Source organism: Syngnathus leptorhynchus, chromosome 10, assembly GCF_054491065.1.
Source record: "Syngnathus leptorhynchus isolate UIUO chromosome 10, UIUO_Slep, whole genome shotgun sequence".
Classification (NCBI taxonomy): domain Eukaryota; kingdom Metazoa; phylum Chordata; class Actinopteri; order Syngnathiformes; family Syngnathidae; genus Syngnathus; species Syngnathus leptorhynchus.
The window spans coordinates 703,192-717,771 of NC_141204.1; the positions used below are offsets into that span (position 1 = coordinate 703,192).

General features: G+C 42.2%; 1 protein-coding gene across 3 annotated transcripts in view; it reads right to left on the bottom strand.

Annotated features, from left to right (window-relative positions):
• adgra1b (adhesion G protein-coupled receptor A1b) overlaps positions 1–14,580 on the bottom strand; it is a 64,625-nt gene that overhangs the window by 24,105 nt on the left and 25,940 nt on the right. For 2 of the 3 annotated variants that reach the window (XM_085921954.1, XM_085921956.1), the window contains 2 exons: positions 3,581–3,791; positions 3,064–3,272 (listed from right to left, as the gene is read on the bottom strand). The exons of the other annotated variant lie outside the window; for it this stretch is intronic. In XM_085921954.1, coding sequence (XP_085778080.1) covers positions 3,064–3,272; positions 3,581–3,791 — 420 coding nt within the window. The remainder of the gene's footprint in view (positions 1–3,063; positions 3,273–3,580; positions 3,792–14,580) is intronic. 3 annotated transcript variants of the gene reach the window in all.

Sequence of the window (14,580 nt, forward strand, 5' to 3'; positions counted from 1 at the left end):
TCCTCAGCAAGTGAGTGTGTATTTTTCAAAGAAGGCGATTGGCCTCAAATGTAGTAGTTTCATTCGCTGACTGCGTTCAGTTTAGTAGGCAAATAAGACTCTGCGCGCTTCGCCAAAGATACCAAAAAAACTATAAATGTAAGTAGGTGTCATTGTAAAATACAATATATATATATATACTGCTGAGGTAGGACCTGGCTCTTGCTCAATACCCACAAACATGAGTTTTGTTACAACGGGACATTCTTAATTGGCTGTCGAATGTATGACCTTGCAACGCTGCTCACCGTAACTAGTTGTTGACACTCATAAAAACATCCCCATACATTTTGCCGAGTCGCTCTGTGTCTGGTGGGCTTTATGAGCCTCAGACATTTCATATGATTCTATGCACCGATGAAAATGATTTAGGGAAAGCTCCTGATGATTGTGCCAGTTTACAAAGCCACTCCATAAGGTATATTTGGCTGTGTGAAAAAAAAACTCGACAGTCCTGAGACCCATCAAATATTTTCAGGAATAAGACATCCCAGAGGAGTCATGGACACCACATGAATCTGTCCCATGAAAGGACATTCTTGTCTTCATACTTATGATTGAAGAGCAGCTGTTGAAGACATTGTATTACTTACAGCAATTCCTAACGAACACGACTGCGCTTCTCTGTGACCTTTTAACCATACAGAAGCAACAGCAGATGTGTGTTTGGCTTGAGTGCGGGATACCTAGAAGCTTGTCACAATGATGGAGACAAATGACGAGGCTGCATTGCTGTAAACGCGTGAGTCAGCCCTCGCCTCGCCGCAGACAGACAAGGCCATGGGAGATGGGGAAGGGTAAGGTAGGGGGAGCCAGAGGAACTGTCCGTGGTGCTCAAACGTTCAACATTCAGAACAGCTCTGCTCTCATTACAATTCTGGGGGAGATGCATTTGGGCAAGCTGTCCTAACATAGCTGAGTGTTGAATCGTTGCTGAGACTGTGTAACACATCACTAAGAAAAATTCGAGCTAATTACACACAGGAACAGACAAACAGATCTCGATGAGGTATTTAGAATTGAGAGTCGAGATCAGAATGTGGCCACTGTGTATTTTTCTTTCCGAGCACAAGTCCAAGAGAGTCTCAAGGAAGTACTTTTACATCCTCATAAAGCTTTAGTCAGTCACCAGGGACAATTATATTGGGTTGTCAACTTATGTGTAGCCTCCATCTCACCCATAAACACAGAATCACACACCTCCATGTGAAATAAATGTATCATGCATTTTATCCCCATAACCTACTGTTTCGAATCGCAGGCACAGAAAGCGATCCGGCTAGTGATGTAACTGTTGTGTTTGTGTTTGTATAAATCACTGGCGCGCTTCTTATTGCCTTACTGTCACGGCAATGGAAGTCATTTTACAGCAAGTTGACCTGATTTTCCTCAAGGAGCACTGCAGCAGTGAACACAGTGGCTTTATTTCCTTATACACTCACTGTGGCTATTTGCGAATAAATTGCTTCATACGGACGACAGTATTCCGAGGAAATGCTTTAAAGCGTGACGTGTGACACCATTAAGCAACAGGTCTGGTCCCGGTGAAAGCCTTCCGAGCAAATCTGTTTATGACAGAGATGGCGAGAAGAAGAAAAAAAAAGAAGAAGAATCGCAACATTTGATGTGAAAGCAAGGCAGCGTGATGTCACAGGTCTGTTAACAGGGGTCTTTTTCGCGGGCACTGCAGAGACCAGGCGGGTGTGATGACTGCATTCACTGACGCGCAATCCCAAACGCAAACCATTGCACAGCCACAATTCCAAATCCCACATCTGTCCGTCCGTCACACGACAGGACAGACTATTGAAGTTTACGTCTAAGGTGATTAGAAGGCAGAAAAGGACAAACGTCGCGTTCTATCTATCTCGCTCCCTGCAGCCACTAAACGTGCGCCTTCTTCTCCAAGCCGGGGATTTGGGAGAAAAATGCACGCAATTACAATATGACATCTGCTCGGATGTACGAACAGTTTAGTATTCTCCACGGACACCTGCACTCTCGCATCCACCCACGAGCACTGTCGCCACCCCGAGAGCACACGCACGCATGCACGCACGCACGCACGCAAACAGGCAGCCACGCACACGCTGCCTGCATGGCCACACTTTGTCATTTCTATGCGGCGTTTTCCAGCTAGCCAGCCAGCCCGCCAGCCAGTCAGCCAGCCCGCTTACTTCCAACAAGCTGAATCGAGCTCATAAAATATGCAGGTAAACGGCAACTTGGAAAGCAGCGACAAGCATTTCAAGCACACCATCCCTTTTCATGCTCCACTGAGAACTGACCTCCCAGTCTAACGAATCCCACTCTTCGGTAAACATCCGGAGGATTTCTTTTCATCCAAAAAAGAAAATAAAATAAGAATCAGAGCAGGTGCGAAAGCGGCTCTGTGCATGGAGCCACTGGGGCGGAGCGATTGCCAGTTGCGCTTTGGTTATTCTCCTTATGAAATCAGCGTGAAGAGGGGACGTCGACTGGAGGAGGCATCTCGCCGGCGTCCACATCAACTTGAGCGGCACAAATGAGCCATGCTAGGCTTCATAGTCCAACATTTTCTCTCGGCGCGATGGTTGCGACCAATTAAAACACCACTTGCGCTCCAAGGCGAATAGCTCCTGACAAGACAGGCGCTCGCTCGCTCGCTCGCTCGCTCCTTCCTTCCTTCCCTCTCAGACCATCGCTTCTATTCTTATTCTCTTTATGGGAGGGGGAAAAAAGGAGCCCTTAAAAATAGGCTTTTTTCCCCCCAAAGATATTCCTTATTTTGGAAATATTAACAGCATTTTGCGCATGTCGACTACGCGGAATATTCCCCCAAAAATAATCCACGCATTTGACTAATCTGCGAAGAAATACACCAAGAAAGGGAGCTTTTAAATGCCCTCTTCATCAAAGCTTTCACAACACGTGACTCCAGCTATCCTTTATTGGGAAACGATGTTTTCGACCCATAACAGGCTGGAAGTGGGGGGGAGGGTGCTAACAAGAATGACACTGCCATCTATCTCATAGACTACTCACCATGAGCACGGCAAAGTTATTAAGATGGGTGCAGTGAATGGTGGTCGTGTTTCCACCGGAGCCTGTTATGTGGCAGCCCTCTGCCCTCCAACCACCATGTCCATCCAGCAGGTCAAAGTCCCAATAGGCTGCGGTGGGCTCTACCCCCAGTGCGAAGTGCCTGAGTGCAATAGTGACGGAGTGCACGGCGCTCCCCAGGCTGCAGCCATCTGCGGGAAAACAAAAATGAAAAGAAAAAAAAAGAGAGGGGGGAAATGTATTCAGTATAGAAAACCTAAAAGTCGATCAGTGCACGAGTTATATAGATATATATATATATAAAAGAGTGATCGTCGCATGCATGCATACAAACACACGCATGATGCTGTTTCCAAAGTGCAATCCAGTGGTGCAAAATAAACAAGTCCAAGACACATGTGGCGTAGTATTTATTTGGAAGGCGAAAATGTGACGCCATAACAAGACAGCATTGACATACCGAGCGGCACGATACATGGTCAAATGCATTTCCTCTTACCTAATTTGGTGAAAGCAACTGGTGTTGACACGCTCCTGCGCTTCCCATCGTCCGCGAGATTGGACGAATTCCCCGTGCACGGGAAGAGTTTGCCATTGCGGAAAACGATGAACTGCAGCCTGCAAGTGGAGTTATCAACAGATTGCAAGGCAGAGGAGGAGGTGTGCGGAGCAGCCAGAGGTAAATGGATGGAGGCGACTGCCACGGAGTTCTGCGGATTCAACGCAAAACATTCACATTAAGTCATCCAATTTGCCAAAGGACACGTGCAGGGGAAAAAAAAAAAAAAAACCCAACTCACATAAAAAAGAAATAAAGACAAATGGCTTTGTTATCCTCTATGGAAGAAACCATAAACACAAGAGACCAAAAGGCAGTGAGAATCCCTTTTGAAGCGTGCCTATTTGGTCAGACTCCCTGCCGCAGAGGTGGAAATGGTTCTTACCATTTCAGCTTGAGGGCACATCAGCACTGCCGTTTGATTTAAAGAGACAACTGGTCTGACTTGATCTTCTTTTCACATGTTGCCCCCCCCCCCCTCCCCCAAAAAAAGAAAAGAAAACCGGTGACACTGAGTGGTTTTGAGAGAAATACACGCATGTCACCATGGAGGTGACATGAACATGTATTTCATTGCATCTACATGTAAGGATGACTTATGATTTGTGACTATTAACACTTTTGATGATGGATGACAGAAATGTGGCAGCACCGAGTTAGTTGCAAGCAACACTGCCTCACTTCTTCGAGGTTCAGGGTTTAGATCTTGCCTCCAGCCTTCCTGTGAGGATATCGCGTGCCACTGTATGATTTTTGCAGAGAAACCGGCCTTCTCCCACATTCCAAAAATATCTATGTTCGTCTAGTTGAAGACTAAACGACTTAGGGATGTCGATAGGTTTTGAAAAAAATAAATAAAAAATGGGTAAATAAAATGAAATTGGGTGTATTAAAAAAAAAATGTCCCAAAAGAAAAATGTAAAAATTGGCAAAATGAAGTCCTAAAACCTCTGGACATGCATGAATGTTTTTTTGTTCATGAAACAAATTTGCATTTCAATCCGCCTTATAGCCGCATTGACTGATTGGCTAAAGGCTATTGACTCTCATCCTACCACACGGAACGATACAAAAGAGATAACATCTTGGCTCTATTTTTTCCAAACATCTTAAGTCGGTGGTCTACACTGAGTAGTAAAATTTGGAAACGTGCTGAGGAGGAACTGAGCCTCTTTGGTGCTGGGAAGGCACACAAAGAGGAGCCTCTTAGAGCCGCGAACCTCTGTCAGCTGACCCCAAGCAATCTTATCTTGTGTACTTGTCTTTGCATCTCTTTCTACATGATGCATCAAAAAGATTTACAAGGCGGCGAGTGCGATAGAAGCTGCAGACGCAACTCCCCGTGTAGACGACACATTGTTTTCCTGAGCTCCAGCAAGAGTTCCTTAACCCTCTAACACCTGTCACACACAAGCGTATAAACTGCCGTATCCTTCAGATTTCAGTGCCGACGCAAGCCTCGTTGTGCCCGTTTGAGAATTGTATTCATTTTGTTACGCCATGGATGGATGGATGGATGGATGGAAAAGAGCAGCACAGCTTGAGAACAAGCAGAACAGCTGGAGCCCTGACCAGCAGAATTGCTGCAGAGCAGAATGGGAGATTTGCATAATTTTTGTTGTCGTCGCAGGAAGTCTCATCAGCCGAGACGTGGTCAAAGACAGCGTGACCGTGACAAATAGGTGAGTGACGCGAGGATAGCACAAATCAAGAATTTGGGCTATTTGCTTTGTATGGACAGAGCTGTGCTGCAGCTCCTCTGACTCAGACTCAGACTGTTACGTCAAAGGCTTGTGCTGCATCAAAAACATTCACTTGCCTGCAACAGATAGATGGACAGCAGTGAAAAGCACGCTTGATTATGAGCGCATCATGTATTGTGTGCAAATGTAAAGGCCGACTTTGCATTAGGTAAACACAGAGAATCGCCTCGGGCCCCGAGCGACATCATAATCTGGAGCCAGTATCGAGACATGATCTAGGCTACTGAAGATGCAAAACTAAAGTAGATGCGATATCATGCCAGATATAGATAGACCTGCTGAAACGGATTCCAATTTTAGATACTGGATGACAAGAGAAATTGCAGCATGGTGTGTTCTTGAGGACAATGGGAATCTATGGATCTTTCAAGCTCTTTCACAGAAATGGTATCTCCAGAAACAAGATTTCTTTTCTTTTCCCCAGTCAAGACAGATTACAACAGAGGGGAGGGGATTCCTTCTGGGGAGCAGAGCCGACTTATTCCAACCGTATTTAAAGCATACCGTAGTGTCATTATGACTTGTAAACTCTAAATGAATGGTAAAAGAGTCATAGCTGAATGCCATATTCTTAACATAGATCAAATCAATGATATTTAAAAGTTGTTTGTTTTCATTTGACTGCAACATCTTGACCATGAGCGAGTATAGAAATGCCACTTAGGCTTTGTGCTTCTGATGCTTATGTTTACCTCTTGTTGAATTCATTGCTTATTACTACTGTGGTGCAACAACAGAATGTCGTCTTTTCTTCTGCTTCATTATTCATGTGCTCAAAGGAGAGCTTTGGCGCCATGTTTGGCACTGGATTGTTTTGTTTAGTGTTCTCTGTGACATGGAGCCCATCTACCCTTACTTGTCACTTTATAAATTCTTAATCAACACTTCACGCTCCTCCACAACTCCATTTTTGTTGCCACCTCGGCACATGCATAAAACAAGTTGGGGAAAAGGATGGTGCTTTTCCACACACCAAGCCACCATTTTAGACGCTACAATGGAGAGGATACGGTGACTTATCCCTAACATTTCCCGAGTTGCGATGGGCTCGATATTCTCATCGTGTCGCTCGTGCACACGGTTACTCCCACATTAATCAAATGGAAATTCCATTTTCCTCATCAAGGGCAGGCACAGTGCTACAGCAAACAACAAGAGCAAGGGATTGACTCCTCAGACTAGAAAACAATCATTCAACTCAATGGAATTCATTGGGGATTCAGTCTAGTGAGTACAAATTGGAGTTTAATTCATGGATAAACATTCGCCATGGACTAAAGGTAGGGAGGGATAGACTCCACGCACCAGCAAGTTAAAACAACATCAATGGAAAGTATTTGACGACTTATCTCAAGGGTGATTACAACACGGCCTTATGATAACATGCCGTCTGTTACCTTGTATCAAATAGGACTTTTAGTCTGTCGAGACCCCTTTTATTCTCAGTGCTGCTGGACCATAATGTGTCTGATTCCTGATGAATCGAGATACGGAGGCTACGCAGTCATGTCGTTTTTTTGTAGACATACGATAACAGCATTTTATTCAGTTAGTTAAGCATTAATATTAGCAAAAACTAAGGCAGGGATGGATTCAACAAACCTTAAAAACATCAGTCACAAACCTATTGGGCATCAAATAATACCCAAATTGTCTCATTGGCCACCAAAATATCATCGGCAAACAGCAAATACACTCAAAATTTGCCTGCCTGGCTGAACTGACGTTACAGTAGCCAGCTATCTTATGTCATCATAGGAAAAAAGAAAAAGAAAAGAAAAGCTGGAGGCAGTTTGAATGCAGAGTGAGTCCACTAACAAGATGAGCCGAGCTGCTGGCAATAGCAACAGATGATCCCCTCCTCTTTAGGATTCCACTTGGATTCCATGCATAGACAGACCACTGTGTCAAGAGCTCCAGTATGGATTAGCCAGGCTGGGAGTTGCTTACGCTCTTCAGGAGAACACAGCGCTGTGCCACAATGGATTACACAGCTGGGGAAATTGTTACACATTTTAACGCCACTGAAAGAGGCTTGAATAGAAACAGCAGGTAGACAAACGGACGCCATGCATAATCATTAGGTTTTCTGGTAGGAGTGGGGCATCTTTTCAATTCAACATTCAGGTTCAAACTTGAAGAACAAAGATATCTGCGTGTCTTTGTTACCTCAAAGACTGAGAATTAGCTTATTTAAAGCATTTGAGAAAAGTCAGCCAGCTGTATCACCATTTTTGGTTGAAATGAAATAATGTATGGCATAGAAAATAATTTACTAATAGGAGTCCAGCAAATTTCTCAATCAGAACTGATTGGGGCAAAACAGCATTAATGGTAGTTGAATGGATACTCTCTCTTTTTTTCTTCAGCACCACTTTGTTTGTTGTTCTTAAATGCCTTGAAGTTGAAATTGGAATCTGATTCAAACTAAATGTTTTTCCGTGCTCACTCGTGTTTTCCTCAACTCATCTTTCAAATTCTGCCAGGGTATGTTAACTTAAAGGCACAAGTGTGTGCATGCTCCTGACTGCGAGGAACATGAATAATTAACTGCAAGAGCTGTGTTTAATGCAGCATGGAGTTCAAATAGGGAAGTCATTAATTCAGTGGGAAAAAAAACAAACAAACAGGTGTCAATCAGAGGGTCCTTATTTCAGTATTTGGCCAGCATATGTACATGATTGTGATTTTTTTCCATTGTAGTTCCAGTCATCTAGCATTGCTTGACACAGCAGTCTGAAATCTAGTTTCTGAAAATGTAATGGATAACATCTAGACAGTGGGCAATAAAAAGGGAGTTATCGGCGCAAAGCGGCATCCGTCTGAATCTAGAAGTATGAAAGAAGCCATTCAACGAAGACGCCACGAGTCGTTATCGTTGAGAACAGTTGAGCTCCCAATTGTGCCATCATAACATCAGATAATACTTGTATTGAAAATGTAATAATTGTATAACAAATGTCCTTAGGGGGACATAAATAGGAGGAAATCAATTTTGCAACAATAGCAGGACTGTAAATTTGAGCAAAAGCTAATTAAAATGTTATAAAGCCATTAAGTATGCTTCCAGACATTTTATTGAGCTCACTTTATAAAAGACTGTAGCTAAAAATACGGGGTCCAACAATTAGGACGACAAATTCTCCATAGGTGTGAGTGCGAACAATTGTTTGTGTGTGCTTTGAAACTTGACAGACAGTCAGTGGGTGACCTCAAGCTCACCAAAACTTAAGCTTAAGCATGAAACGTTATAGCGGTCACAACCAGCTTTAGCGATAGGCAACATTCCATTCCATTTAATGTTAGTGTACGTAGTTACCTCCCATAGAGTTCATCAGAGCGTGAGCATATGTAAACCGCTTGCTATACACAAGAGGGAGCAGATGAATTTCAAGGACTCCCCGCTGCTGCATCTTCTCCTTCTGCCTTGGCAAGATGACACTAAGGAGGACTAGAAATGACTATGATTTGTAGTCCTAGCCAAAAGGTTGAAGTTGAAGCTGGACAAGGATGATCAAATTGCCCGGCCGAGTCACGAGAAGAAACTTTCAGCCTCTCTGCCAAGGAAGAATAGCACGAGATGATGAGCTTCATCATTTTATCCCATGTCTGCTCATTTATGATATTCTCTGTGTGTACACTGTTCATCTCCTGAATACAAAAGACATGCGTTTTCCAGATGTCAAAAGAGCCTTTGATCAATTTGTGGGAACAGTTAAGTGCATTCATAAAGTCTGGTTATTAGTGATGCCAACACAGCCAGATGATGAATGCCATCCCATAGTAGCGCCGCTGAAAATATATCAGCGCTATGTCATCAATGGTGACAAAATTAATGACATGACATGAATACTACTGGATTAAACAAAGGACATGTTCAACTGTTGTAAAAGATGGGAGTCATATATATTGTTGCTGTGGCTGTGTTGGACACACATGAACATTGTCAATGTTCCTGTTTTTATCAATTGCATGTGAAACATGTGCTTGCAGCAGTCACTTGAACATTTCTGCAGCTTGTAAATGATGTCTTATCATAACGCGTTATCGTATCATGTATTGGATAAAAGGTTACGAAAGACTGGCCTGGAGTATTCTTGTTCCACGGAGATCCTTCAATGGCACACATTTGAGTCTTTATATTCAACCACACTGTGGACATAACCATGAAGGCGAGCTAAATAGAGAAATGACCGATTTTTTGTTCAGAAGTCAGAGTGGATTCTGGTGCAAATATGGGCCTAATAAGTGGGCATAGGAAAATGGTAGTGGCTAAAGTCATACAAAAAATAATTGGGTGAATTCCTCTTGTACACACGCACACACACAAAGGCAACAGACTATACAGGACAAAGGGAGGCTCGTGTCTGATTATCTCGGATAGTTTGACAAAGTACTTTCTATGATAAATGAATGTACAACTGAGTAAGAACAAAATGAGGACAAACAGCAGCAAATGAACGCAGGCTTCGTTAAAAGAGTCGAACATGAGTGATCCCAGGCAATTGGAGTAAATGATGAGATTTAAACAAAAGGTTCAGCATGTCCTGCACATTAGTCTATACGGGGAAATAGATGGACAAAACGTCCCTACTCCTCCGCCAAGGGAAATGTATCTTTGTCACTCACTCATGGTAACAGACAGCTGTCCGTCCGGCCGTCCCTTGAGCCTTCTGGCTTTGAGTCATTGATGGAACTATTTGTCTTCCTCATTACTCGACACACAGTATCATCTTGTTCTCAGCGTCAGATGGGATTTGCTAAAGGCTTGCACGTGCTAAAGTGGCCACAAACTCCATTGCTCGCACAAACCTCTGATTGTCAGTTAATCTGGCGAGGACTCTGTATATGCAATTAAAAAATGTGACACTTGATTCTGTATCTTTAAAGGGACAGTATGTAAAAGGTGTTGGGTCATTTGAAAAAAAGCCACTATCCATTTCTAGAATATGCACCTTTAATTGTATGACGTGTGTTTTATGGGAACATTTGCAGTTTTCTTTGCACATGTAGTGCCTTCCTAAATGTTTCAAGGCAACGTAAAGCACTTTTTTGAAAAGAGGCTGTCACCATCACTATTCCACCCACTTTTATGCGCATTCTGTGACAATGCACATGGAATTTCATGCCTACTATTCATAAATCAGGCACTTAGTCTGAACATTTTCTAGCTCTAGCTGCTAGATATATCCACCTGTCTGCCTCTTGCCCCTCTTTTGTCACAGGCCACCACCAAATAATCTTTTCTTTGTCAGTTTTTTTTTTTTTGTCACCTCCTTGTTCAGAAACAGTTGAAGTAAGTCTTTGTCCCGAACATGATTGATATGAATTATGTTAAGGGGCCCACCCCTGCATAATGGCAGATGTACGTTCCGAATACATTTACAAGCATGAATACATGCACTTGCAGCCAACTCCCTTTTTATTCAGATGAAGTGACTAATACTCTTAACACCCAGTGCCGTTTTAATCAGGCATTTGAGTGCAGTTTAACACCCATGTAATGAACTCTAGCTTGTGTCTAGCTTGTCAAATCAAAACAACGTCATCATCTGTGATCTTAGCGCACACACGCTCTCGGGTCAATATGTAAATGCACAAGTTACTAATCCTACTTTTCTTCTGAGATAACTGTGCACATTGGGTCCTAACATATTCCAATTAGAGTCAAATTACCAGCACATTAAACATTCATATTCATAAAGCGGCATGTTTACTGAATGGAGATAAACTGGGTCATATTTGGTTGTTTCAGATGCCTGTGTTTACTGTGCGGCAGCTGCTGGCTCAATTCTGCTGCAACAGTGTCCCCAGATAGAAACTTCACCTGGAGGCCAGCTGATGCATACGCACATCACACACACCATAATGCCCCAAAAAAAGTACATCTAGTACCACCAGCCCTCAAGTGGAAAAATAAGTACATAAACACACCCACATGCTGCAATTAAAAGGCAGTGAAGCTCTGTGGAGCAGAGAAAGGCTGTCTGAAGAGAAAGAGGTGTGGAGAGGGAGGACGCACTACTTGCTCAGCCTACAGGCTTCTACTAATTACCTGTCAATGGTGAGGAAAGGAGAGGTCTTAAGTAGTAAATATTCTTCTAAATTCTTACCTTCCATGAACCATACAATCTGCAAAGCAGGTCAAAAATGGTGCCAACTGACTTGGAAAATAGACACAATTGCTATGTACGGACTAATTCGTTTGAGATCATTTCCAAACAAAAGTCAATTTAGTTGTAGAGGGAGGACCACTGGGAGTAAGGTAGAACCTGGAAATATTCCAATCATTATTAATCAATGACATCTATTGTTTTTTAGGATGGCAGCGGATTTATAAATAAAAATCATTGAAAAAAATATGTATATTTACTGAGCGGGAAGCGTAACTAAGAGCTCATTTTTGTCCAGTTCGTGAATTAACCTCAAATTGATCACAGGATTACAAAAACGGTTAGTCTGTCGTCAGTGCACTTTGATTTTCGATGAGTAGTAAGGGAAAAGTGAAAAACACATTGCTCAAGGTCACATCATCCATCATCAGACCATTTCTGATCCATCTGCGAAGCATTCACAGCATGTTGTTCAACGGGGTATTAGGGCTGATTGAAGAGTTAAAGGAGTGCAGCTACTTTGTATGACTAGATGGCATTCATTGATGCACCCCAGATACAAATAAATGCATCTCATGCAGAGATCACACCCTTAGCAGAAAAAAAGCCTTTCTAGCGGAGTAAATATTCTTTTCACGTTTTGTCTACTGCCACTGCTGTGCCATTTTATATTCAAGCCAGTTAGAAGAAAAAAGCCATTTGGAAAGGGTTTTATCATTTATCATGACGAGGCAGTGCAGTTCAACACAACGGCAAACCACAACCGCAATAAATAATGTTTTTCAACTAATACTTCTGAGACGTGTACTGTTTATCACATTGCAAGTGGCTACAAACGTCGTGGCCGCACTATGTGTATTCAAAGATAGGCGCCTCATGGAAGACCACGGTGTTTTTTTTTTTTTCAAACTTCTTTAGTACATCGAGTGGTAGCCACCGAGGCCAATGCGCATCGTCCAAAGCAAGGTCTTGTTATTGACTGTTTGATAAAAGCCATTTAAATATACAAGGACACTAGTAGAAAAACTGCTAGTGCACTTTGAGATGTTTATGGAGCCAAAGAGAATGAGCTGAGCTGCAAACTCTGAGAACAATTCAAATTCAGTGGCTTCCACTGAGAATAGCTGTCCAGATTCAAAACAGAAATCCTTAAGCAGGCTTAAAAATAAAAAACAATATTGCTCTGTTGCTTTTAAATCCTATCAATATGAAATGTAGTCAGTTTCTAGCCCCAAAACGAAGCTATTCCACATTGGCTGGCCAAGCGATATCAGAGCAGAGCTGGAATGAAATTAGGCTAAGTCCATCTACAAAACAAGAAGCAAACGTGCGCTTATTACTGAACTGACAAATTGGATGTGCCCGGTGAACAAACATGGCTGATGATGAAGCCGATTTGGCTCAATTGGATCAAAGCCAAAACTGTGGGCAAGCAAAAATGTTGGTGTACCCTTGTACAAGATTTTTATCTGCGGCAGAGACATCAGACCTTTGACGAGATAGCGTTCCTGCTTCTCGCCAACAGAGTTTCGACACCCCATCGTCGTCCTTTATTGTATTCCAAATACAATTGTAGTTTTCTACAATATATGCGTGAAACCATAACTAGATCATAGCCTGCAGCAAAATTAACACAACACAACACAACCGATCTAGTCAATGAATGTGTACATTCAAAAGGATCCATGGTGTTGCAAACTAGTGAATACAAATGTGCAGACATTGTTCTATTTTTCACTGTACACCGGTGATATGATAGGAGTAATTATGCACCCCAGCTCTGTACGGTTAAGGCAAAAGCACTCGTATGCTCTATTTGCTGCAAGGACTATAAAGACACATGCCTTTGTTCCACCTCAGGAATAACTTGCTATGCAATTTGCTCAAAATGCAATTACCTGGCTATCAGTGCATGCAAAAACGGAATCCAAAGAAAGTGAATGAAGTGAAATGGCCCTAACTTTGCCCGGGGCATTGTGAACTGAGGTGAAGACGTGTTTATTCGAGTGAAAATTTCTCATGCCGTGCAATATATTTATCTTAAGCAATGAAGAAACGGCTAATGAGCTTCGAGGATGACTCCGTGCAGATGACTGACTGGGCTAGGCACGTTCGAGCCGCGTGTTTCATTTTCCTTCGGTAAAAATGGCTGAGACAGGTATTCAATTTGATATCGGGCTCACTTTTCCATCCTGCCATTTCCATTCAAATAAACATATGAAATTTACATTTGATTAACTTTCACGGGTGGTCGACTGGTTAGCACGTCCACATTGGGTGAATTTCTACTATTAACCTGGAGAAATATGCACACTACCAATTGATGAAAAAAAAAAGCACACCATTTGATAAATAGCAGCTATACTGGGAAGTAAGTCATTTGCACCAGGTCTCCCCAGTGTTGAGCAAATTACTTTCAGTAATGTAATTTGCTAAAGATACTAATTATTATTCCCCCAAGAAGTCATTGAATTAGTAGGAGAATTACTTCTTCATAATTCTAATGACTTATTAGGGAAATATATTAGAACTCAGCTTACGTGGAGTAGAAGTGTATAGACTGGTACTTTATATGTATTTATTGGACTTTAAACCACAAGTGGCACAAGTGTTCCTTTGTTTCGACTCGCGTATTATCACCTTTCATTATAATTTCATTTAATTATCACCCGACTTGCCGGAATCTGAAAGAGTTTGGAAATGCTTTGTGTATGAACAGCATCCATCTTCTGATTGACTAAGAAATAAAATGTGACTACCTGAGTCAACCAGGATCACTTCAAGTATACCATCATAATTGAAAATGTAGGCAATTCATTAGATGAAGTTTTAGTGAAAATGAATGCCATTTATTTCAAACGCCATTAATCCAATCATTGTGTCTCCCGAGAGACAAAAGCTTTGCAGATTGAGGAACATTTAATTAGCACCTCAATTCCTCTTTATAGTCACCTCTTGGAGATTATTTCTCAGCCTCCTATTTTAAAGTCCATCTGGAAACATTAAAGAGGGCACATTGGGAATCATTATTTAGTGTTGCATTGTCCTCACCGAGTGTAACATA